Raw genomic sequence first — 27,883 nt, 5'->3', positions numbered from 1 at the left:
GTGATTTTGCTTTTTGCATGTATAAAATGTCCCTTCTCTGTGGGGGTGGTGGGAGTGCTATGTCTTCTGTAACACTTACAGCTAAACTGAAAATCCAGCCTTGTAGCTATTTTAGTATCAGGAGAAAACAGTCTGTAGAGAGACTGCAGTCCGTGTGCCAGTTCCATACCCATGTGGCTTTGCTCACACAGATGTAAGCTGAAATTCACTGGTCAGTTTGAATGAATGAAGTTACCTATATCCTTAATTAGACATAAACTTTGTCTTTTTCTAGGAAAAAAAAAAAAACCATCAAAATAATTCTGTGAATTCTGTAATAAGGTTTTTTTTCTTGAAAAGCAAAAAAATCCACATTTTTTTAAAATGCTATTAATTAACTTCAGAAATGTCCATCCTAGAGGAGTAATTGTCAAAATATAGAATTGACAGAAAAATTACTGCTCGTAGGTTTTTATCATATTATTAGCCTTCTAATACTGCTGTATGCAGACTGGACAAATCTGTTTTATACTTGTGATTTTAATATGAATTCACTTCCTGCAAGGGAAAACACTGACTAATCACTTGCTGACCACATAACAAAAAGGTCTGTACTCAAATGTAAATAGCAAACAAAATTGGATTTATGACTTTATTTAGTTTTCAGTATTTTTAAACTGAATAAGCTGCATTTAACTAATGTAAAAACCATGCATTCTAGTTCTGAACAGTTCCATTACACAATTTGCTTTCTAAAGACCTTTGTGTCTTCACAGTCATAGAATCATTAAGTGTGGGAAAGACCTCCAAGATCATCAAGCACAACCTCTAACCAAGTACCAGTGCCATGTGCATGCATTTCTTGAGCACCTCCAGGAATGGTCACTCCACCAGCTTCCTGGGGAGCCTGTTCCAGTGCTTTCACCCTTTCCATGAAAAAACTCTTCCTGATGTCTAATCTCCCCTGGCACAGCTTGAGGCCATTGCCTCTTGTCTTGTCTCTGGGTTCCTGGGAGAAGAGGCCAGCCCCCACCTTTCCACAAACTCCTTGAGCAAATGTTCCTGATAAGAAATGTAGTCTTTAAATGTGTGTTGAGGCAGCACCATATATCCATTCACTTCAGGAGGCTTTGCAAATACCAAAGATAATGTCAATTTTTCACCATTTCATGTTTTCCCAGAAGCAGAATTATCACAAAATTATTATTTTTTAGTCATTCATGCTATCTGTGGAAAATGAGACGCTCTGGAAATGAATATTATACTGAAAAGTGGCAGATGCTCCCACCATATGGATTAGTCAGGAACAGCTTCATGAATGTTAGGTATGGCAGAGGATCCTCTGGGTATATTCACATAAAGAATTGCGTGGGCATGAAAGGCCCAAGGACATCTAAAGTATTCTTGATCTCTTCTGCCAACTTACTGCAGTGCAAGCTCTGGGGATTTTTTTTTTGTGTGCTGTACGTCTTAAATGGTTTTGAAGAGCTACTGGGGAGCTGTAGTTCATGGCATGTCTGCAGATGGTCTCTGAACTCTTCAGACCAGTGTTCTCAGCACCACTGCCTGCTCTTAGGAAGGACTAGATGCAGTCACCCCATCCTAAGTGTTCCTCCATGAGAGTATCCGTCTGTTCTTGGAACTGAAGGGAAGGGATGGTAGTCAATACAAATTAATTTTGGTACAACACAAGCGTCTTCTCTATGAAGTTTTAGCCGCTATTGGAATAAGAGGAAATGGGTCTAGAGAACCCAGAAGAGAGAGACTTGGAAATAAAAAAGCAATCCTTCTCTGGTAATATAAATGTCTTTTTCTCCCCTCAATCCAGTGGCAAATAGATGGTATTCAGTAAAGAAACGGCTTGGAAGATAGTTGAATAGCCTTTAACACTAAGAATAGTAGTAAAAGTGGAAAAATATCTGGGTTTTAAACATGTATTTTTGTTAATTATTTCTCATACCATCTTACAGACATCAGTATTGTCTCCACGATATTTCTGTTGTACAATGAATATGTGATAACCCAGAAATTCAGGAAATAGAAACAACCTGTAGACCTATGTGAGGAGCTGTTAGTCCTGAGAGAGCAAATGAAACAAAAAAAAATATATTGTCATAGAAGGCTGTATCTTGCACCTGGGCTTCTATTTTTGTATTGCATTAGATTCAGAGTTAGCTAAACCATTTTCCACAGCTGTGCAGCATTGCTTATCGGTGTCCTTACCTTGGTAGGAAAACGAGATAAGAAGTGTGAGAAAGCAAAGGGATTGAGTCAGTTTCTGGAAAGATGGAATGTGTAGGAGAGGAGGAGGCAGATGATTCGATTTGAGGTCATAACTTGGAGCAATGAGGAAAGGCTGCATGGCACAGGGTTGATACCCTGTTTTGGAGGCTGGAGCTATGTAGTGGGAAGATTAAGAATGGTTTTTTAAATGGAAGTTTCATAGCTGGATTGATAGAGTTTCAGCTCTCATATTTTGTAAGGTTAATTCTCACAGAAGAGGCAGGTATAAAATCTCAAGGGATGTTACTTTTTGCATGGTATTAAATTCTGTAAGTTACTCAGATGACCTTAAATGATATCAGGCTCTAGGCAGTAAGCTCAATGAGTGCCTAGTTACTTAGAAAGTTTCTTGAAAATGTCTCTTCTCAAAAATACTGCTTTTTTTTTTGAAAAGTCCATGGTCAGTGGTCATCTCTGTCATCATTGGTGAGCCAGCCACAGCTTCTGAAATAAAGTTATGTTTGCAGAGATTATTTGGAGATTTTTGGGGGTATTTTCTTGCTAGCATTAAAGAGTGTGAATGCAATTTTTATTACCCAAAAAATTGGTAATGAATAGAAGTCAAAAAGCTAGATGGGCTACTGTGGGAAAGATCATAAAAGGGCAGTTTATTTAATTGAACCTGGAATTTGTGACAACATTGCAGACTCCTGATGCAGTTTTTCTCCTTACTTTTCTGTGTTGTGTTGCATAGTAAATGAATGTTTTAAGTGAACACCACATTTCTAGCTCCCCTTCCAATACAGAATGACTTTTGAAGACTCTAGAGACCCTGTTTGTCTTAAACAGAACAAAATACTAAATTGTCCGACATACCAGTCCTCTCAGTGAGAATACTGGATACCATCTGCCTCTGATTTGAATTCAGTGTATCATACTGTGTGAAAAATCACATTTGCAAAATAATATTTAATCATTCAAATATTTTAGATATTTTAAATTCATTTTGTTGGAGTTAAAACATAACCATTTTCTTTTGAAGTATGTGTGCCTAGGAGTAACACATCATTATTATAGCCAGAGTGCTTCATAAAATATTCTCCAATTTTTCAATTTATTATATATATAATGACACTATGTATACTCTGTAGTTAAATTTGTTTCCACATGCATTCAGTTTCTTTCATAATAAATAAAGATTCCTACAAAAATTAGAGAAATATAAAACTACAGTATAAGAGGTTTTTTAAAGGACTTCTGAAAAACTCAGGGTTTATGGTGAAGTCTGACAAACATCTTAAAAGATGCTGATAACACTTAGCTTTCCTATAGTGCTGTTTTCCTTAGCAGGTCGTAAAGCCCTTTAGAGGGATTGATGTTATTGCAGCTGAGGAAATTCAGGAAAACTAATATTCAAGTGATTTTCAAAATTCGCCTGGTAAACAACTGAAAATGCTAGGAGTGGCTCCTGAGTTGCAATACAGCAGATATTAGTTTGGACTACTGTGTTTTTTTCTTGATTCTTTTCTGCTTAAATTAGAAAGTCTTCCATTAAGAAAAATAATTGCTTTTAATGATTTGTAACATTGTTCTTGTGGACAATTAAAAATAAAGAGGTTGGTATTTTTAAAGATATCTGTGCTTGATAGGCAAATTGAGTCAAAGCCTAATTTCCTTAGTCTTTCCTGGCAGCCCTGGTATTTTACTTAAATTGTTAAGCATATTTCTGCAAAACAACAGACAATTGTGCCATCTTTAAACTGCCTCTAGCTTGAGAACTGGTGTTGGAATGCAGAATAACATGGGCTAATTTGCTCAGGGTGGGAGCAAGTTTCACAGCCGATTGAATACGCCAGAATGATATTGCAAGGTTTCTCTAACCAAGCAGGGTGTGTTTAAAGCTCTCCTGCTCTGTACAAAGCTCTGTAGCTATTGTCAGTGCAGGGTGGTCACATCCCATGTCTCTTTAAGCAGTTCTGGGTTTTTCCCTTCCTGCTGGCCTTTCCTGTCACGTCTTTGCCCCATTGTGATTCATCCTCAAGGTTAAATTCTGATTAGAGAACTTAATGCAAAGGTATTTAAGTTACATTAAAGTGATTTCTATGGATTTTCTGTAGGCCATTAAACAAGATAGTTCTGAAGTGTTCATGTTGCAGAGTTTGTTTCTAGTGCACAGTTCCATTAATACGTGGAGCAGACAGGTATTTAGCAGAATTTCAATGCGTGCTCTTATTTTCTTCAAATTAGTTTTAACTTCTTAATTTTTTTTTCTGGAAGCTAGAGCATCTTTCAGACCAGAAGCAATTTGCCATTAAACCACATAATGAATATGTTTTCTATGTTTCATAAATACAGTCTATTTATTCTCTTTTGTGTCAAGAAGGAGCTGTGTAGAACCTGGTGTCCCCTTAGTAGAAGGGAAACTACCACATCAGGTATTTTGGATACCACAATTTATATTTGGAAGGGGCAATTTCTTAACATTATACTCTCTGTGAACAGCTGGTACACAGTAAATTTTATATAATCACAGCTGTCCTCAGTGATTTTTATGACTCAGACTGAATTTGATACTAAGACTAGAAGCTTAAATTATGTTCAATTTTTGTTCCTTCATACTTCAAAAAAATTTCCTTTCAGAAATAAATGAAAAATATCCTAATCTCCTGATTTATGTGATTCTTGACAGTCTGTAAAATCCTAATAAATACTTGAGGTCTTTCAAGAAAATGAATTCCTCTCTAGTGGTTTATATAAAAATCAAGTTTCTTTCTATATATGTAAAATCTTTATTGTAGATTTGATTTAGTAGGCTTTGAATGTTCTGCTGTGAAAAAAAAAGTCAACACAAAATGGCTTCATATTGGTGAATGTAGTTGAATCAGTATTATTATTATTATTCAGCTAGTCTGTGTCACATGTGCAAAATCATCTTCCAAAAAGCACCATTGCATTCTCACATCCTCAAGTAAAGAGTTGTTACCTTGAAAACTACTTTTTAATTAGGAGAGTGGAAATTTGTCATGATGGCAGATTTATGAAAAAAAATAAAAATTACCATGTACTTACTGACAGATCTGCAGTATTCCCACTGAAATTGTGGGAAGGTAATTTCTTTTGTAAGAAGATGGAAAGCTTTGGGGTGGAGACAGGATTATGAGCAGCAATTGCTTGGAGGCCACTGGAGACGTAGCGATGTGGCCGATGACACTGCCAGCTGTGTCACTGGAGTGGGATGTGAGAGATGATCTACTACAGCTAAAAAATTGTTCTTGGTGTCTCTAGGATCACAGCTGTCAGTTAAGTGTTCCTGATGCCATTGAGAGTTCCCCAGTAGGGGCTCTGTGTGCCATCCTTATGTTAGTATGATTTAGTGGGGTTGAGGGTGTGTAAGGGATTAGCACTCAGTTGTGGGTAATGCTTCCGAACCAATCGTGGTGTTTATATGTGAAACCGAGGGAGAAGTCTGTCTCATTCACATGTCTAATTTAAGAGCATGTGGGAGCCTAATTGTATTACCTGGCTTTGGAGTAGTAGAAGAAGCAGAACAATAACAATCTCATCCATAACACTTCCAAACTTTTCTTGTGCTCTATCACCAACATTGGATCTGCATATAAGCAGTGTTTCTGTTTTCTGAAGAATGCAGTTGACAGGCTACATAATTTCCTAGCTCATCAAATAAACTTTTTGTCAAAAAGATGAAAGGTATAGTGAAACGGCTGAAATTCATGTTAAGTTTTTGTAATATTCTTTAAAGTGATAGATCCCAATGACTTCTTTACCTGCTTAAGCTATTTTCCTTTTTTCCCTCCATCCCAATCCTTTTCTTAGGTGTACAATCTCCATGAATATGTTTGTGATCTCATGAGGATTTAGAATGAAACTTTACATTTTTAGCTTAGGGCTCTCTCTCTAAAGTTAGCAGAAGGAAAACTACATTTTGTGTGTGTATATTGGTAGCTTCCAATTTACAATACCTGTGATGGCAAATACAAGTCTGTGTAGAAATGGGCATGCGTGTTTGGGATTTTAAATTTTTGTTTTGGAAGAAAGGAATAGTTTCATGAAACAGGCTAAAAATACTTTCAGTATTCTGTTTCTTCTCTTTGACCCCTTCTATCTTCTTTTCACTTGTCTGGTTGAACTCTGCCTCCTCTGCCCTTAGTTTTTCAGATTTTATTGGAATTCTCCCAAGGTGGTGACTTTTCCTTGTGTTAGTCCAGGAATCAGGTATGATCTTGGTACCTACTCCCACTACGCCCGAAGCTTGGCTTCCAGCTTTCAGCTTCATACTCTTTCATTTGGTTTGGGATGTAGGTTCTTTGTTTTCAAATTGTTCTGGAAAATTACAGTGACTGAAGAAAACACTTGGGACATCAGACTTTTATCTCTTTGATCTGAGGGCCAGGAATACACTAATCCTCCTTCAGGAGTCATAACATGTGCCATGTATAAGACTGCACACCAAAGAAATAAGTGTATAAGGACTGAGAAGGTGTCTGCTGACATTGACAAAATTCTGCCTTCATGACTGAAGGCTATCTTTGCTTAGCAATAGCCTTGACTTTACAACCTGGTTTACAACTCAGAACAGCATGGCTATGCTTCCCACATGGCATAGATGAAAGGATTGCTGAGTGAATATGGAATATGTTAAGAAACTCACTGTGGCAGAGCTAAACATGTGAGGAAGCTTTAATTAAAAAAAAAATAATAAAGACATCTGTCAAAATTAAGTTATCAAAAAAAAACCTCATCTGAAATGAATAACTAAAAGGTATTTGGGGTTATTCTGTTTATTTTGAGTCAACATACAGCTTTTCAAAGGTGCTTTAGCTACTGTAAATTTCTCCTTGATTTTGTCTTAAGTTTTCCCATGATTGTCATGATTGTGATGTGATACAGAGAAAATTATTATGACTTAGTCCAGAAATTGTCAATGACAAATCTATAGGTTTAATTAAAGTAGGAAAATAAAATGTAATACAGAAAATAATGTCATTGTTATTTGTGTAAGAAAAGTTGCATTTAAATATGATTGACTTCAGGCAAGATGCACAGTAAAAATTAAAACTCCCTGCAATTCTCTTAATTTATAAAGAAACAGGAAACTAAGTACTGTTCACTCAACAAATACTTGAAAACCTCAGCTTGTACCTGGGCAGTAATTTAGAGTTGATGCGGCTGTGATAATATAGGCAAGGAACATAGCAGAAGTGAAAGACAGAGAGGTCTAATTTCAGTATTTTGATCAAAGGAGTTTCTTGACAGGAGAGACAGATGTAGCAAGAAGACTGAAAGCCCTTGTCGAGTAGTGCAGTTCTGGTGAGAGCTCCCTTGGAACTATTAATATATATATAACCATATAGAACTATTAATATGTATATCTCTATATGTATAATTAATATTCACCCTTGACTTCTGCTTCTGTGTTTTCCCACTCTCATTCTCTTGCTTACTCTTCTAGAATATTTTTAATCTTTCTAGTATTGCAGCTCTTCTTTTAAGTTTTCTCCTTTTTTTCTGGTTTCTTTTTCACTTATCTTCAAGCAGCCTTTTTGTATATTCCATATATGACTACAATGTGAAATAGAAATAAAATGAGTTTGTAGGAGCTTTGCCTTTTTAAAATACTTCAACAAATACTAATTTGCAAAAGAAATATCCCATAATAAAACTGAAATCTGATCTCCATATTTAGTGTCTCAGTGTTAGATGTATTCAGGGGAGGTGAACCTCGTTATTCTATGCTCTTATGTGCAGGGCAAATGGAAATGGTACTGCCTGACCCTAAATTCATTCTTTTGTGTTCCAACTGCTGTGTTTTCCCAAAAGTCATTGTACCACACCAGAAGAAGAAAGGCCAGCACTGCCTTAAGCTCTGGTCCACTTTAATCAGCCGGGAACTTTTGTCTGATGCCTAACTTTAAAATTCATAGAACAGTTTGGGTTGGAAGGTGGCTTTAAAGGTCATCCAGTCGGACACCTGTGCCATGTGCTGGGACATCTACTAGACCAGGTGAAAACCCCATCCAGACTGGCCTCAAATGTTTCTAGCAGTGAGGCATCCACCACCTCTCTGGGAAACATGTTCTAGTGTTTCACCACACCCATTGTAAAAGACTATTTCTTTATATCTAGTCTGAATATGCCTTCTTTTAGTTGAAAACCATTACCCCCTGACCTATTGCTACAGGTTGTACTAAAATTTCTGTCCCCATCTTTCTTCTAATCCCCATTTAATTATTGAAAGGCCACAATAATGTCTTCACTCAGTCTTCTCCAGGCTAAAGAACCCAACTTTCTCAGCCTGTCTTCATGGGAGAGGCGTTCCACCTCTCTGATTGTTTTGGGGGCCCTCCTCTGCACCCACTCCAATTCATCCATACTTTTCCTGTACTGAGGACTCCAGAGCTGGATCCAGGTAGGGTTTCACCAAAGTGGACCTCTCACATCTTGGTGCGTAGCAGTACTTCCATCCCCAGAATGAAGATGAAATATTTTTACTTTCTATGGTTCAGTCTCTCAAACTGCCGAGATGCATTAAGAACTCATACCACAAAGTTCAGAATTCTTACTTTCCCACAGGAGTTCTTATAGGATTAGCACTCTGCCGCCCTTCACCCGAGGACTGTGAAGTAAAATCATATAAGAGTGATTGTCTTTCCTTATTATAGTCTTCCTCAACTAATTGACTTCAGAAACTGGCAAAAAAAATCAGACCTTGGAAATTCTGAAACTTTGTCTTTGGTGTGATAAACATCGCTGTGTTTGCTCCAGTAGAAATTGTGGTTTACCTGATGTAGGAGAAAAATGACATTTTTAAGGCACTTATTTTGATTGAAATTTCTGTACTTCTCTGTGATGATTACTGCATGTCTTGGGATTCTATCAAATGACAAAAAAAATTGAAATTCAGATTGATTAGAGAATTTGAAAGCAATTACAAATGACAGATTTTAGTCTTCATATTGCTAGTCTGACTGTGTGGTGAACTTAGGTTTCACTTTAAATTTACTTTTAAACTTCACTCATCAATGTTCATATCAGTGGAGTTAATTTTGGTTTGAAAACACATAGTATATCCTCATATATGTGTAGATGGCTTTTGGGTTTTTTAAAAATTTGTTCAAGTTATGCTTAGAAGAAACGAAGCTGCTTTCAAAAAAATAAGTATGTATGTCTCTTTCCTCTGTGCAGATTTATTCTTTGTTTACCAGTACTGTAGCTTTCTCAATTACTTTGAATTCTGCCCTGCCATGAATTCTCTGAGCAGAGAAGATTTTAACAGCATATTGCCTTCTTTTCCATCTAAAGACTTGAAGAAAATTCACTTATCTGTTAACTGGGCTAGAAAGAGGCCAGTATCCATGTCCCATTTGGTAGTTGACTCCCTGTTCATTTAAGAACTGTTGTCATTCTCCTTGGAAATAACTAATGCATGTCATTTTTTCCCAACACCATCACCAGGCTGCTTTCATTTAGGTTGGTGCAGATAGGAGGGATAATTATCTAACTTAATGTGAAATGCTAAAAACACTATAAAATTCAAGGCAACCTATTCCAGGTGGGACCATCTTTGCTTTTTTTTACTGTGCTTCATTATTGGTGCTTCCATAAAAATGATTTCAGGAAACAAGCGTTGTCTAAAGATTTGACATTTTGTCTTTGTGTCTTCATGAGATTTTTACTAGCTAATTAAAAAAAAAAAAAAAACCAAAACAAAACCAAACAAAAAAAAAACCAAAAAAAAAACCCCAAAACATAAAACCACATTGCACGTTCAAAAAAGTTCTTTTTGGGAACAATTGTAATTTGAAAGTCTAATCAAGATATTTTGGTTTTACTGTCTGTGGTCATCAGAATGGCTTCTTTCTTTCCTCCTCTTCTCTCTCTGCCTTCCTTTCTTTTCTCTCTTTCCTATTCTTAAAAAGAAAAAGGTGTGTGCCCACTTTTAATAAGAAGAGTGATTAAATTTTTTTCAGGGTAATTTCTTGTTATTTTAACAATAAAATTTAGAAAAAGAAATAATCTGCAGATTTTTTTTTCTGGTATCTCATATGTTGAGCTGCTAGTCATGCTTTTGTTTGCTTTTAGAAAGAGAGTAAAAAGGACATGTTTTAAATTTCTCAGGGGGCCATGATAATCTGATTTCCAGTTTATTCCAAATGAAGAATGTGCTAATTAAAACAATCAAAATATTGTTTCTGCAATAATTTGTTACTTATGATTGACATAACAAACTACTTCTGCACTCTCATTTCTCATGGGTATGTTTGGTAAATTAGACAACTTGTTATATTTCTTCACCTTGCTTTTTACAAGGAACTTCCCTGTTGATGGAGATTCTTCCCACCTACATATGTACAAAACAAGATCTCAGTGATCCGTTGTCTCCTCAGGTGAAATGTAAGCACACTTGCTTAAATAGCAGAAATACATAAATGATAGAAGGATCAGATCTGCCTGGTTTGAGGCCTTAGTTTACAGGTAAATAAAATTACTGATGATACCAAGTGTAAGATAAATAAATTAGAGCAGAATTAAGCAATAATAAAATTCTAGGTCTGCCTTTCTTCAGATGTATCTGGTTTAAGGCCCTAAAGAACTTGTTACCACCTGTCTTGAAGCATTGTAGATGAGAAGTAAATAACATATGATCAAAAAAGGTGTTTTCCAAATCTAAAGTATATAATTACATAAGAAGTTTTATTTACTTATTAAAGTTGTGCCAATGACTGTATGAAGTTATTTGGTAAAGAAGAGTTTTCTACCATCTATTATTCCTGGTATTCTGATCAGACTGTTACCTGAACAGAATCTGGACTATAAATTATGGGACTAGAATGGTAGCATTCCCACATATACTAGTCTATTTTCTGATCCCTTAGACTGAGTTTCTGTTTTCCTATTTACAGTTTCTGGACTCTTAAACAAACTTATATACGGATTTCTACTGGTCTGGAGGATGTTTTTGAAAGCTGTACCATTATAGTGCTTTTAGCTTGATAAAGAAGTCCTCTTTATTAGACCTTGTGACGTTTATTAACGTCATGCACATTATTATCCCTAGTTAAGAAAACATTAATTTTAGTAGGTGTACCATATTTGAAAAGAAGGGCTGTTTGGTGCCTTTGGGGGATATCTGCCTATGTGTTTCAGAGAGAACAGCTGACCCTTCTTCACAGAGAGTATCGTCCTATCTTGGATGGCAGAGTTCCATGGAAGTCGCTGAAGGTGTGACCAGCACCTCTGTGTCATTGGACTTCTTTCATAGAATGTCCCCAGATGTGGCTTCAGCAGAAGGTTTTCTGGGAGAACTTTTAATCCAGCTCAAACAAAATAAACCAGGTGAATTCAACCAGTCTGCCTGAACTGGGGCAGCTGATTAGCCCTATAAACAGATTAGCCATTCTTACAGTCAGCTCTGGCCCTGGAGCTGCTCAGTGATACCGTCTGTTTGAAGAGCAGTGGGGTGGGTGGTAATGTACTCTGTTGCTGCAGCTATTCAGTAGGTGAAACTCTGTCCTCTTAACTCCTATGTGATCCTAACCGAAAGTAAATTATTCAGAGTTTCTATGTGTAGCATTTGTGTTGCGTGACTTTCCAGATTGTTGTGTAAGAGGGGTTTTAATTGTGTTAAATTGTGCCTCTCAGTCTCTGTGGGAGCTTCTGTCCTGCAACTAGCTGATGATTCATACAGTTTTTCATGATAACATTTTTGTTTATTTGGTTGTATTTGCATCGTAAGAGAGCTCTGTAAAGTGTCATTTGTGGTGCAGCATGAAAGTTTGTAATTGTCTTCCAACACCACTCACCACTCTTCCATGTCTGAGCAAGTGTAGTCTAATGCTCGTTTTTCCTTTAACTGTATCTAAAATTGAGAAGTGCTTTTCAGCATCCTAGTAGCTTAAAAAAAGCTACACATTGATTGCTAACTATGCTACTCCCCTAGCAGTCATAGTTAATTAAAAGCAGGTTAATTTCATGTTCCAAATGCACATACATTTCCAAAATATCATAAACTGATATTTTGGAGCTGACTTGTTATCAGCCAGCCTTTCATGTTCTGTGGTACTCAGGTGTTCTGGACTCTTAACTTGATGGCTATTTTGGTAGAAGTATCAACAATCATTACTTACAATAGTAACAAGTTTTCAGTTCCTATTTAAAGTAAGTGTATATAAGTCATCTGAAATGGAGTATATGCACACATGAAATTATTTATTATACTGTAAAGGATTCTTTGAGATGTATTTTCTACATCTACCCTCAGTACTCCTTTTCTGCTAGCATTTGATCTCTAAGAAACAATTCTAGCGCCAAACCAGGTGTCTAGACCAAGCTGGATATTACAAACACTGTTTCTGACCTCTTGCTGTTTCACCAGAAAGACAAAGGTTTCTAAGTTGTGTGTCACACCTGTCAGCCATTGCAGTCACTTTGGATACCCTGTAGTGTATAAAATAGCCGTATGTGTCTGCATTTAGCCACCTGAATCTCTGCTCTTTGTTTCACATCTTCTTTTAAGTATCCTGTGTGTAATATTGCTTTTTAAAGTAAATACAGTTACTTGTGAAAAGTAAACAACTTTTAGAGATATTAAATATGCCTAGAAAGTTATTATTCTTAGATAAATTATTTTGCACATTATTGTGTCATTTTTTTTTAAGATCGTTTATGTTTCGTAAATACTTTTCAAAAGAATTTAAATGGTTATCCTCTCACATTTGCAACCCCCAAATAAATCATTTGGAGAAAGTAAATATAGTAAATTTGGTTTTTATTCTCTCATTTTCCCCAGTTAGTATTTATAACTACAAAATGTGGTGAGCTGCAAGCTTGCTAAAAGACTATGATTTTTAATGATTAGTTTCAATACCGTCACATGTAAGCAATTATGTAAAATTTCAGTGAATGTTCCAGACAGAGTTGAAAATCTGAATGTAATTTTCCATGACTGTATATGTACCTATATGTAGAACTGAAATTTCATTCTACAGCCAGAGATATTTTCTATGCATTCTTAATTTTTGTACACTTTTTTGTCCCTACAACCTAACAGATTTAGCAAAAACTGGGGTAGGGTGCCTTTATTTTACATTATTTCTTATGAAAACCACAATTCCTTTCCTTTCTGGATTTGAAACATAAGTGGGAAAAGAGCACAGATGATCTTGTATGTGGAATAAGGAAAGAGGCAAGCTGAAATATCTTAAAAATACTGCTCTGATCAGAAATGTAGTCTATATTGAGGTTAGAAAAGAGAAATGTATGGTCAGTGCAAATGGCAGAACATACACTTTCTTTACTTTCTGGTCTTGTTTCATGCTGGGGGAAACTGAGTTGTTGCTAGGGCAAATAATTCCTTTTAAACAAAACTGTTGTGCAATGTCTCCTTTTAGAAACATTATTCTGAGAACCATCCACTATTTCTTACAGTTTCTTTTGCCTTGTATGTCATAAGTTTTGTTCCCACTTGGTGGAGGAATTTGTCATTCCTTCTTTACATGTGATGTGTGAAATACCAGGAGTGGAACATGTAACAGGGTTTTTTTACAGTTTTCAACCAAAGAATATGATTTCAAGAGCTCATCTATCACATTGATATTCCTTTGCACTGATTTTAGTTATTAAGTGTCACCAAGTTTTCCTGTTGTATTACTCTGCCCTGCCGTACTATATTGTCAAATTAACATGTACTTTCTGAGCACAGCCACAGCCCCCTCAACTGCTTTCTGCTGAAAAAAGAGATCCCCACAGAATTTCTCGATGTGGTTATATGTGATCTCTCTGCAGAATTACATTTTACATCCATTGCCATTCACCTCTCAGAATTTCTTATGAAACATTCACTAAAAGTCACAGACACACTGAGAGGATTTCTTTTTGCTTTGCTGCATTGCAAAGCTGAAGCATTCCAGCAGAATTTTAGCTTGAATGTGAGTGTTGAATTTGTCCAGCGTTTCACCTGAGGGATGTTGCCCATTATTTTATCAGTCTGATATGTTTAGTCCATAAAAATGTTTGCATGTTATTTTTCTGAAGAATCCTTATTTTGATGTGCAGGCATAAGGCAGAATTTTGTGCTGTAAAATGTGATGGCTCATGAGAGCCTGTCTGTCTTTAAGATGTCTAGGAACCAAGCCTTATATAGTCACATAGAAAGAAATCCTCATGGAAACGGCATTATGGAGGTGGCAGCTGCAGCTCTTTATTTTTGTCTGTGTTGAATTTTGCAGTAAAAGGTTAACCCTTTATGTGATCATGAAAATTACATTTATGTCCTCCTCGAATACAGAATATACATGTACCAAAAAAACCTGAAGATGTGCAGAAGGGACAAAACAGCTCAATAAGAGCTAAAATTCACTCTATTTGTACCAGATCACACTGCTATTGCTGAAAATTTGGGGAAGGACTATATTTAGGCATTATAATGTGGTTGGAATTAGCGGTAATAACTGTCTAATATCCTTCCTCACCCAAAGCTTTTTTTCTTCGTCAGATGCTGGCAAGCAATGTTCAGGAAACTCCCATCTTTTTCCCTGAAAATCTTTCTCATCTTTTCATTTCCTGATGGGTCATAGGGAAACGATGAAGGTAGAGACAATGAGGCAGTAAAATCCCTCAGTACAGAGTCAAGTGCAGACTGTGACGCTGGGGGATGAATTGGCAGTTCTGAAGCTTATGAGAGCAAACTCCCAACCCACAGAGACTCTTGCTGTGATTTCTAAGGGAATGGTTTTGAGAAGCTGGCAGTGTTGGAACCTGGGCACAGAGTCTGGAGACCATCAACAGCGACCTTGCCAACCATTTTTTGGTGGTTTCTCTAGATTAAGGAATAACCAGAAGAAGAAACTGCAGTCTGGCTGGACACTATTGCTCCTCTTCTGTGTTGTTGCTGGTGACAGTAGAAGCCCACAGTCTTCACCACTTGCTTAGTAATCTTGTTGTTCTATCTCCCAGGTCCATTGTACCTTGCTCTAACTTTGACTTGAGTGAGAAAACATTGTTCTGGCTGATCTAAAATATCTGCAGCTGAAGTGCTGCCATCAAAGAGCTGTAGCTTGGTCAGAGTACAATGTTGTTTGCTGTGTGAAATAAAGTCTTCCTGAATATTGCTACTTCTGTTTTTAAATACTATGAATTTTCTTGGTCTTACATCTTTTCTTGCTGATCATGCCCTTTTTTATCGCTTTGGCAATGCAATTGCTATCCTCACTACTGAGGGTATTCTAGTGTTTGCAAAGCAATCTTTACTATGGAGATACGCTTACCCATCCTTCTATAAGAGGATAGTTTCCAAATATTGCTCAGTTCTGACTGTTGGTTTTAGCAGTCAACTGAATGTAGGGAATAGGGAATAGAGAATACATTTTTGGGCAGATATTACACATATGCAAAATGTGATGCTAAAAACATCTTTCTGGATCAAATGAAAACAGAAGTTGAATAGAATAATCATGTCACAATACAGTTGTTACCATAGCTATAGAACAATTTTCTAGTGGATCTTTATTTTACATTAGAAATATTGTGCCATGGCAACAGCAATGCCTGTTAAAGATCTAACTCTGTCATTATAATTTATCTATTACAGCTCTTTTCATTAGTGTTATTAACAACTGTTATTCTCCTGAATGTACTTTAGTTAGGAACATGGAATCTCTTGAGATACGAATGTGAATAAGACGATTTCCAATTTTACATGAATGCAAAATGCACAGTATTCAGTATGCTTCTGATTTTCTTAATGTGCTCTGCAGTCTTGGAGTCAGATTCAGGAAAAAATATCTGAGCTTGATGAAGCATCTGTAAATTATAACTCTCAAATACTGAAAGTGAGAAATGGTATTCCATATAATTCTATATATGTACCACGAGCAACTGCGCTGGGGTGCATCAGTGGGAGAGTAAATAGCTGATTGAATTGCAATCTGCTGCCTAAATACCAGTTTGGTTGTATATAAACTGGTGATAATAGCAATATGTATCTGTGGCTTTGAGATTATGGCACAACTGAATTTATTTGTAGTTCCAAATGTAAATGTTTTCCTTGTAACACAGATATGGCAGTATCACAGTGATTTTCAGAAGTAATCCTCAGATGGATAAGCTGTACGTGCACTTGTAATAACACTGAACTTCTGTAGAAATGACATCTGTTTATGTTTTGGTATTATGATACTCTTTACAAGTAAAAAGATAAAGTGGTAAGAAAAGCAGTATCTGGTAAGGAAGCAAGATGTCTTTCTGTTGGCTTTTTTTTAAATTACAAAAATAAATGTACTTGCAAAAAGAAAAAAAAATTACTTCTAATCTGAATGCTTCTGAGCTTGAACTTCTCCTGTTCTCTTGTGTCCCCACCCTCTTTCCTAAAGTTCCTTTCCATAAAGCTTACTCAAATGTCTGGGAGAAGAAAAAGCTGTCATTATTAAATGGCTGTTCACTGAGCATAGACCTATGTAATGTAATTGTTTATATAAATTCTTAGTGCCAGTTAAGTTGGTTGAAATAATAATAAGAAGAAGAAGACATAAAATGAAGAATTAGTAAATGGTTTAAGAGCATGAGTTTTTTTTTCAATACACAGCAATATTCAAAACAAGAATTATTTTTATATGTTTAAAACTATTATTATATTATAGAAAATATTATAGAAAATATCACATTTTTGCATTGCTACTAAGCCTCAGGAGAAATATTGATTTCAGTATCATCTTTCTTTAAATTTATGACAGAAATATGCAGCAATTAAAAAAAAATCTATCTCAGAGATGGGCAATTATTAAAAGCAAGGATTTTAATTTTTTTTATAAAGTTGCCTATTTTAGCAAGGGTATTATTTAGTGGTATTATCCTATGTAAAACTTTTCATTCTTTAAGTTCTTGAGATGGACATCTTGGATATTCCCATGAACAGTGAATCTGTATTTTTAGATAATGGTGCAGTTTGAAGAGTTTATTTAACATTCACATTTCAGGTCTTAGGTCAACAAATACTGACTTGGAATAAGGACGAGAAGCATACTCTAGGAAATTATTTTATTATTATCTGTTGTATGGTTTATTTTTTCCTTCTGTGATTTCTTTAGAACACAACAGGAAGTGATAGACTACTGTACTATTTAGAGCAATGCTATAGTCCATCTCTGTGTTCTCCTTATTTGCTGAACATAAAAGTATTCAATATTAACTGCATTAGGAAACTGAAATAATAATGCAAGTTGGTATTCAAAGAGCATTAAGCTTAACAGTTATCAGTTCAAAAGGCAGAAGGTTCAGAATTACAATTGGTTCATTAAACTGTTAGATATCTGGAGGATTTCTAGTCCATCCTCCCCTTTGGAGCAGGACTGTCATCATGAGATCAGACATGTCTTTTCCTAACCAGGTCTTGAAACTGTCCAGGGATGCAGATGGCACCACTCTGCATAGCCTGTTTTAGGGCTGCAGTGCAGCATGGAATGCTCCTTAACCTTTGTCATGACCACATGGATTTTTTTTTCTGACAGCCCCAGTCTTTTTTGTTGCCTAGTATAGATGTGGTTTGCACTGCTCAGCTGTAAGATCTTTGCTTACTTTGCCACGTAATTACAAGGCTCTTACTAAAAGTCTCTTTAATAAGAGTCTCCCTGTCTCTGCCTGGGCTTTTTTTACTCTGGTCAAGACAGACCAAAGGTTACCCAAGTAGCCAATAACCAAAGGTTATCCAAGTAGCAATTAACCATATTCCTTGGTTTTTGAAAGATGAATTTCACACATTAGGGTGCTGATTTTTTTTGATCTACTGAAATGACTAGCGACCATGTCTCAAAAATATTCTGTGTTTAAAAATGTTTAATACTCTGAACAAAGAAAATCTTGAGGAATCTCAAATCAAATGCCTAAACATTTTTGCATTTTCAGCATTATATCCTTGTGCCTTATCTCCCATTTTTCAAGTTAGTATAATATCACATTACAGTCTTACCTTAGAAGAATACGAGTTCATATTTGTGAACTTCTTAGATATTGGATATCATAAAAATTTGAGAAGCTGTTAAAGAAAAATTTAGATGCTGTGCAGTAAATAGATAATAAGACTACTCTTATATAAATGCCTGAAGATATTTAAAAGGTGTGAAGATGTGACACTTAGGGACATGGATTGGTGGTGGTGGTGCTAGACTAGGCAGTGCTGGTTTAACAGTTGGACTTGATGATATTAGAGGCCTTTTCCAAACTGAACAGTTCTATGATACTATGGAAATATTGAAGAGTTTTTCTTCATTGAGCAAACTTCATTCTCAACATTAAGTGAAATAGGGCAATTTTGAAAACTAGTAGTGATTATATAAAAAGTGAAATAGAGTGCTTGCTAACACACAAGAAGACTAATGGGTGCACAAGCAACCTTTGTTTTAATTTTTCCTGACTTTCTTAAAGAATTTTTGTGGGTATTTTAAAGATGAAAGTTATACCTAAAGTGGAATATATATACTTATGTGTACAGTAAGGGTTGTGAAAGATCAAGCTGAAAAAGGCTCATACAACATATTTGGAATCTTTGCTGCCACATCAACTATCAAAACAACCAGAATTAATGTTTTGATATGCTGTCACTGCAACACTGCTGGAAAGTAAGTGACACACACACACACTTTCTAGTGGTCACTACATATATTAATTGACCACAGGGGAATGGGAGTTCTCCATAAGAATTTATTTTATTTACAGTAATAAATTGAGCAAAATCAGGGCATGAGATTCCAGTGGTTCTTGGCAGTCTGTACTCATAAACTGTTTGGATTTTGCCAGTCTTTGGGCCAATACTGAATAGACCCACCTAGACAGTGCCTAGGCCCAGTGCTAGTTTCAGCTGAGACTAGAGACTATTCCCAGTAATCATTTGGATGGACCAGCTCTGTCGTGAGAAGGAAAATTTAACTTAAAGGACATCAGCCTAGTAATTCCTTCAGGTCCTCATAGCTATTGGCCAGTACTATTTAGTAACATAGGTGTAGCAAAGCTAGTAGTGAAATTCTTGCAATCCAGGTTCTGTAAGCTTTTGTTTTTCTTGATTTATTCCCTCCTGGTTTACCTTGTCCTGACAGAAATATTTATCTTTTCAATGAGTTCAATACACAGCTGTGAGATACCTGTCTGGAACATCAAAGTAGGATTCAGTTCATGACAGATATATCATGAAGGTGTCGGGACACAAACTGAATGCTCTCTCCCGTAAGTCACTGGCAGTGTGGTTAGCCCAGTTAACAGAGTACAGGGAGTGATAGATTTCACTCATTTTATTAATCTGATCTCTGACTGTGGTGGGAGCAAACATGCTTCTTACCCATGTAGAAAAATGATGTCTCAATCTGGAGCAAAATCTCAGCTGCTGAGTTTTTCATGTAAAGGGAAAGCACCAAAGCCACTAATTATTTACATAATTTATTCCTCATTTTGAATTCACCTTCAAAATTGCAGACATATGTATAAATCTGCAACTTTCAGAAATCAAAGAGAGAATGCCCCATGTCCTCCTTTTCCCCTGAATTTTTCCCCTAAACCAAATTTTTCTGAGTTTATTGATCCCTCAAGCTCTGTCATGCCCTACATTTAACCTTTCTCCATAACACCTCACATCTTTTTGGTTGCAAAATATCTGAAGTGTATATTCTAGGCAGTTGTTTCTCAAAGAAGAAAAGTATATTTTCTTAGGTTATTAGAATTTTATCATATATAGAAAAACACTTAGTTTTATATTTTTAAGCTGCTGACTAGTAAAAGAGTTGATGAAGTTTTGAAGTACTCACCAAAGTCTTTCTTCTGTCATTCATAAAGTCAAGCACTGTTTTCTTTTAGCAAGGATATTTTGAGATTTGATTGGGGTTTTTTTTTGCCAGCAGATATTTTAGTTAATTGGAGAAAACTGCTCAATGTCTTTGCACATTATGTCATGATGGTATGCTCGATTCCTTGTGGTAGCTACTGCTGTGCTTACAGTCCTACAGTTAGAGTCCATCAAGAACATACAACTTCTAGAAGAAATGAGGTGGATTTATTTATCTTTAACAAAGTAGTTTTAGAGATGTGACCATTAGTAGGGACACAGTTATTCTGACTAGAACATGCTGACTTAATGCCATGTTGATAGAGTGATGTTAACTACACTAACACTTTAAGTGAGGCAGCTCAGGCCTCTTTTTTTTTCCCCCCCTCCTAGGTCTTTCAGCAACACATGTAAAAAAGAGCCATAAAATTTTAATAATCCACTCTAAACCTTGCCATAGCAGTGCATTTTTCTGTGGTTGCTTTTTATGTTTATGTATGTGCTAAGTTACATATTAAGTGCGTTTGAAAAGACTTGATTTTGTGTTCTTTTTTCCCAATGGTTACTATTGCTATTCTCAAAAGTTCCGCAAAATAAAAACAGCACTCACATCTATTCCTTAGAGACTGTCAGTAAAAAGGCATCATAGTGTAAATTCACTATTATTATAATGGCTATGAAAAGAAAAATTACTAAGAATACTCGTGACAATAATGGTTCTTCATGTATTTTACCACCTACAAACTACCTACCTAATTCATCATACTAAAGTATATAATTTTTGCACATTTCAACTCAATAGCAAATTAAAAGAGACATCATCAAGCTGATGGAATAGCAATGGCCTATTTTATCTTATAAATTTGTTTTTTCATGGGATTTATATATAGCACTGAGCATTGTTGGCTGTCCTTCTACCATCAGATATTTTAGTCAGGATAAAATAGTCATATTTAAGGGGGTTTTTTTAAGAGTATAATAAATCAGTTCATGGCATAGTTGTCTTTTGTTTCTTTACATAAAAATGTTCCAAGCAGCATTAAAAGGTAATTTTGAGGGGAGTAAAGATTTTTTTGTTAGCAGTATTTTATCACCCTCTTATGTTTACAAGGTTCTCTCTCATTTCAGAGCAACGTAGCCAGGGTGAAACATCCACTGAAAGTGAGCTTCCTGAAGGACACCCCGCTGAGCAGTTTGCAGGTTTACTTCATGGATCATCACCTGCATGTGACCCACCTGAAAATCCACTGCAGCTGTACAGCAAAGTAAACCTGTGCAGTGGGCCACTGGAGAAAAGCATTTTGAGCAAGAGCGCAGCACAGCAGATACAGCTACGGAAAGAGAGCAGCTCCGATCCTCCTGTTAAGAAAAAAAAGCCCCCAATTGTAAACAGAACCATATTTCATACTAAGAATAAACCAGCAGAAAATCATACCCTGGTTGGTGCACCAAGGATCAGTGAACAATGGGTTATTACCACTGGGGGATTCGTAGAGCGAGCATGCACACTGGGCAGAATACGATCTTTACCAAAGACCTTGCTGGAAATGCATTTATGCAAAAATGTTTCAAAATCTGATTCTAATCTTATCACCCATCCACCAAATGATAAAAAAGCAAGAAGCAATTGGAGTGAACCCACGCCAAAGCCACAGTGCTCCAAAGGGAATTCGGAGAGAACACCTTCCTTCACATCAGAGTGGGAAGAAGTAAGTTTTTTTTCTTTTTTTAAGTGCTGTGGTCTTATGGAGACACTGTTACTGTTTTGGGTTTCAGAGACAAAATGAAAAGCGAATATTCCACACTGCAAACCTCAGCGTGAATGTCACAGTGTACTGCATGGGAGTTCAACAGCTGGCACAAAATGCAAAGCATTTCTGTTCAAATGCTGCCCACTCAATACAGCCTATTGTTTCCCTAGTGAATGAAGTTAACCAGAACTAATTCTGCAATTTTTTGTGGCACTGAAATTATTGTCTACTAAAGCCCTCACCGCTGACAATAATAATGTTGGTAAAATCCTTAGTAACTGTGCCTATTGTTTACATATTTGCTAATTATTTCCACCATGACAGTGCCCATCAGCAATAGCCAGGAGAAAATGGCAGCAATAGAGGGTTGATTGGGCATTCTACAAACCCTTCTTATGTATCATACCCTCTAACTGGTGCATAGCTTATGTGCAAAATGCTTGGCACATACCTGGCTGCTGTGTGAAGTGGGAATACTCATAGCAGCAATGAATTCAGGACTACTAACAGAAATTTCCACACTGAATTTGTAGTGCACATGCTTGCTCATATGAGAGACTTTATTTTAGGTTTAGAATTCAATTTAAATTAATTTTTAGATACCGTATGTTTAACTTTTTTTTTCCTGTGCTGAATTTCAAGAATGTAAATGGTTCTTCATAGGCACAGAAGTACCCATCTCATTGAGGTAAATTAAGAGTTTGAAATGTTTGGATCTTTGCTGCTCCTACAAAGAAGTGAGAATTTCTCTTTAAAACTACTACAGTGGGATAATTCACCTATCTCCAGGGTGCTATTGTGTTCAGAAAGAACGAGTTTGATTATGTGGTTAGTTATTTTTCTAGGAAAATGTTTCAAGCTAACCTAAATGTCTGATTTGATAGGGCATTTTAAGGCACTTTTTTAAGGGAAATACTCTCTCAGTGAAGATGTACTAAGGATATCAGGTTTTGATCTTTACAACTTGGATATGTTATTGTAAAATCCTGATTAGAATCAGGTCCAGGTTTGACTTTCTACATGGTCATCAAGGTTTGATCTTAAAAGTAAAAAAGTGCCATATATATATGTATATATTTATGTATAAAGTATGAATGCTCAATCTGCAGATTCTGTCATAATTTCCAGACTTTCTCCTGTCACCAGTGACTAATACATACTTTTCCTACTAGTCCTAATATTAAACTTAGTAAAGTGACTAATCTTCTTAGTCCACAGCAACCTTTTGATTCACTTTTTGGCTTGTCCTGTTCTTACAGAAAATAAAATAGATACAGTGATTTTGACCTAGTAAGTTCAATGTGCTTTAGACACATGTTAGTAAGTTTTGGGATCAGTGCAGTGTTGATTCACAGAGAATGTTGTTCTGTGGTATGTGGGGACACAATTATGTTTCATACTTATTTAGTGCCCTGGGGGCAGATGGAAAGAAAAAGGGGCAAGGAAATTCTCTGGAAATATTATTGAACAATTGATCTAATTGTGTGTATTTTAAATACTTGGGAACATACAATATATATTTTTTTTATTCATTAATATTACTGCTTAAATAAACCACTAATGGTGATACCTAGATGACCAGAGTCATCAGTATGTGAGGAACTCTACCAGGGAAAAAGAAATACTAGTCCCAAGCCATAGTTTTTGTTAACATTCAAAATTGCATATCAAATTGCAGTCTCCAAATCAAAGTGGAGAAATTAATTGTCTACCTTTGATTTATGCATTTTTATAATTTTGATTTTTTTTTTCCTGATGAGGGCAATAATGCCATAAATCTGTGCATGAAAAACTAAAATAAAATACTGGAAATGAGATCCCACAATTGTTTCACTGTTCTCTCTTTTGTAGATTGATAAAATCATGAGTTCAATAGATGCTGGAATTAATACTGGACTGGGGGAGATGAAAGATCACGCTACAAGTAAGGAAAACCAAGCAACTGTTGTTTAATTTTGATGTAATTGTCTATAGGGAAACTGTGGATATGACATTGCTAAGTAACCCACTGTGTTGAAATAATTTGTAGATATTTGAATAACCATGAACAGAATCTATGTTGTTTACTGTTAGAGATGCATTAGGCCCAGTGTCCTGGAGCTGTTGCTTTAAATAGCATATTGGAGTCATTAATGTTGTTTTGAAATCTTACCAGAAAAAATACTCCATTAATGTCTTTGAATTGAAGCCTTTCTTCTAGGGGGGTATTTTACAGTCTTTTTCAGATGAGGTTTTGTTTGGAATGATGGAACTCTAGCATATATATTCCATTAACTGCTGACACTTTTTTAAGTATTATATTATATAATGCTGCTTTGAAGAAATATTTGGCACAGGGCTGAAAATGTTGCTGACAGTGCCTGGTGTTAGCAAGGATGGGAAAATTTGAAAACCTCTGCTACTAAGAACCCTAAGTCATGCTTAGCCTGTTGGTCTGTCAGCATAAACCTGTGCAGCTATGCTGATAAGAATTTTTAAAGCATTTTATTATGTCTTCTCCCTAACTCATGGAGGGAAAACTGACTTACATGTCCAAATAATTTAGTCCTGAGGCAAAGCTGTGTTACTCAGCTATACTGGTACATCCCTGGTAAAAATTGCATTGGGTTTATATGTAGGGCAGGATGTTTTGTACCTTATCGCTTAAAATTTGGAAAAGGATGTATTTGAACAACTGTCCATTTCATGCAGCATTACGTATATACAGGATGAAACTGTGTCTTATCAATTAAATATAATTGACACAGCTATTTTAACAGTAGCTTGCAGTGAAAAGGGGATCTAGGATAAAGAGAAAATAACTGATTTGAATGCAAATATAGCTGCAGATAAAACAAGCAAACTCAGCTTATTTTTTTTTCTAAAAAGAGTAAGAGGCAATATCATGAGAAATGCAAGGTATGTTGTTCTGGCAGTCTGCTCTTTCTGCAACTTGCAATGTTGGAAAGCAGAACTGTTCACAAACTCCACGTTAGGAGACAGTGAATAATTTCTGAAGATATTCTAAATAATTCAGGATTTTCTGTGTCTTATATTTTATCGTGGTAGTTGTACTGGGTCTGCTCTAGATGGAGTTATCTTTCCCACAGCAGCCTTCGCAGTTCTTTGCATGGGTAGCTAGAAAGGTGTTTACCTGTCAAACACCCTGGTGCTCACCCACCACCAAGGCTGCCTCTCCAACATTTCCCCCTCACCAGTGGGGAGAGGGTGGGCAAGACCTTGGGAGGGAGCATACCCAGGACAGCTGACTCAAGCTGCAAAGGAGTGTTCCATACCATGCAGGGCTGTACAGCAATAAAAGCTAAGAAAAAGGAGAAGGAGGCTGGATATCACCAGCTGGATATCACCAGGAAGTAGAGAATAAATCTTTTGTTTTCCTTTGGTTTCACACAGACCTTTTCTTTTGTATTGTTATATTAAACTGCCTTTATCTTGACCCAAGGGATTTTTTTCTGTCTTATTCTCTCCTGTGCCCTGTTCTGTTGATAGAGTGGCTTGCTGGGCACCTGGCATCCAGTCAGGGTCAGCTTCCCACAGCAGCACACAGGCACCAAAGGCAAAATTGGCTGTAGGGTAAGAAGCTGCAGAGCAAGTAAAAACCATGAAATGGAGGCAATAGCAACAGTATATGTTTGAAAATGTCCATATTTTAGTGATATGTAAATATTAGTCTATCTGTTCCCATGACTGACCACTGCTTTTTATTTTCTACTTTTTAAGATCAGAAAATACCTTACAACTCTTGTCATCAGCTGCTTTGCACTTCTACTGCATACCTTATTTTTCTTGACATAGAAATATGGCATTCAGTGTTTCAACTCTTGCAGATGGCAGAAGATCTACTCTTTGCTTCTTTTCCCAGAGTGGACATTGAGTCCTTACTTGCTTTCTACTCAGTGTGCAGCTTTCTGAACGCAAACAATTTTTTTCTTTCCTGTCAACTTCTTAACGGTCTTTAGCAAGTTTAGGATGATAATTTGATTTTGCTCTTAATTAAGACATCAAGCTATGATCAATCGAAATACAGGTCTCTTTCCTTAAATTGTATCAGTTTTGCTTTACATGCAGCTTGCAATAAAGACATGTTTTTCTACTATAGACCTGAATGTATGCAGCTTCACATGTATGTATTCCACTTTTCATTCCTTTTGGCTATTTCCAGACTCAGTCAAACACAATATAGGCAGCAAAGCAAAGGGAACTATTATTGAATCAAATGCATTGCATGCATCAAGCATGTTATGTGGGATTCCCCTTCTCTGAACCTGAGAGAAGCAGAGAAAAGAGTGATCAAAACCATTCTTATCTCATTTGCTGTGCCTGTGTTGTGCCAAAGTAGAATGCAGTATGAAGATGCTTTACCCTGAGTGATGGGGTTTTGTTTCCTTAGCCTGTCAGTGCCAAGCACGTGTGCAGACTGTCGGCCAGCAGACAGTCACAAGATTCTGGGCAGCTCAGTGCAGTTGGGTGCTTGTGCAGATTCACTTTAGATGAAGTGTAATATAGTATAGAATAATATAATATAATAATAAACTAGTCTTCTAATATCAATGCGGTCAGATGCATCATTTCTCCCTACCACTGGGGTCACCTTGATTTACTATAATGTTATACTCAAGTACATTATTATTTTCTAAGTAATAACCAAGTAATAGGTTATCTAGGAGGAAATAAGGAGTTCTTACTTCTCACTGCTAGCAGGCTTCTCCTTAAACATAGGACAACCAAAGGTAAAGATCTGCCCTATGCTTAGGAATAAAAATTAAGTAGTATGGTATGGTATCACATAATTTCATTCTGAAATACTTCATCAGTTTATGTATAAATATGAGGGGTTTTAGTTTTTACTTGAATATATGTGGAAAAAGCTTATCCAGTAAAACTTAAAAATAGTATTTTTAATGTTCAGAGTGTGTAAGTCAAAGAAACTTCTGCTGTTGAACTGTAAGCATCTAGATCATTGAGCACTGTATTCCAGCAACTTCCCTTGTCTAATAACTTTTTAGCAAGTAACAGAATTCCTGGTAATACTGAAGAGTAAACGTAGCTTCCTATGGAATCCTTCATTTTAGTGTTTGCTTAGTCCTGTACTTCATATTATACTTCAGTGTTTTCATGAACTGCTAATAAAAACAAAAATATGTAAAATTCAAGCCCAATACTCTATCAATCATAAAGAGCTTTTTGTACTACATACTATCTCATTCTTAGTGAAAAATATTTGAGAGGAAATATCTTGTATGCTCATAATTAAATAGCTTTATTTAAAATTAGACAATGATGACATCTTTTGATGAAATTCTTGAATAGACTTGCCAGAACTTTGGCCTATATTTTCCTACTGGTGGTATCTGAAAAGACTTCTCTTGGATCTCCAGGGAAATCTCTTAAGAATCAATTAGAGGAGCAGTAAAAGGATAGATTCAAAACTGAATATGCCCATGAGGATTTCATCCACAGCATGCATTCAGGAACAAAAAATTAAAGAAGAGCTTTCCATTTGGTAACAGAACAGGTACTGGAGGAGCAGACAAACTACAGAGAGGAAGATGACTGGTGATGTCCTTTGAAAAATTAAAAGCAGGAGTGCTGACCAGGAAACAAGTAAGAACAACTCTTGATAACTGACAAAAACCCCAAACACTAGCCCAGGAATAAAGAAACTCTATTACCAAGAGGAAATAAAAAGTGCTGCTGGCTACTGATCTTCTACTGAAGGTGACGTGGAAATATCTGTAGCACCTGGCACTTAAATTATGACTGATCTGGTTCTTCAAAGAGTCAAATTTTGCCAAATTACAAAGAATTGCACCAATCATTAACATAGGATAAAGAATAATAGTGGTACTGCTAAGAATTATTCTAGAAAATCAAAAGTTCTTATCAGGCTCTGTGACAGTGAAGAAAGAATACTGTCTCTCATCTCATGTCCAAGGCTAGCATCAGTCAGATACACCCTTGTATACATGCATGTATAATGTAACTGTTCTCTCTCCTGAGAGAAATTTAAAATGAGAACCATTTGGCAAGAACAAAAATCATAACCTTAAATAAGGCAACTTGAACATAAGTCTTGTTCCTGGGATTATTTAAAACAAGATTAAAGAAG

At 36.2% G+C, this 27,883-nt stretch overlaps 1 protein-coding gene across 4 annotated transcripts in view; it reads left to right on the top strand.

Annotated features, from left to right (window-relative positions):
• The window catches only part of ANKS1B (ankyrin repeat and sterile alpha motif domain containing 1B), a gene marked incomplete at both ends in the record, with an annotated part of 409,595 nt that overhangs the window by 178,461 nt on the left and 203,251 nt on the right, over positions 1–27,883 (top strand). For all 4 annotated transcript variants that reach the window (XM_084206425.1, XM_084206426.1, XM_084206424.1 and 1 more), the window contains 2 exons: positions 21,152–21,732; positions 23,626–23,698. In XM_084206425.1, coding sequence (XP_084062551.1) covers positions 21,152–21,732; positions 23,626–23,698 — 654 coding nt within the window. The remainder of the gene's footprint in view (positions 1–21,151; positions 21,733–23,625; positions 23,699–27,883) is intronic.

This window comes from Fringilla coelebs, assembly GCF_963513975.1.
Source record: "Fringilla coelebs genome assembly, chromosome: 5".
NCBI classification, from domain to species: Eukaryota; Metazoa; Chordata; class Aves; order Passeriformes; family Fringillidae; genus Fringilla; species Fringilla coelebs.
Note: the sequence above shows the minus strand (reverse complement) of the source record. Positions and strands in the feature narration are given on the sequence as shown.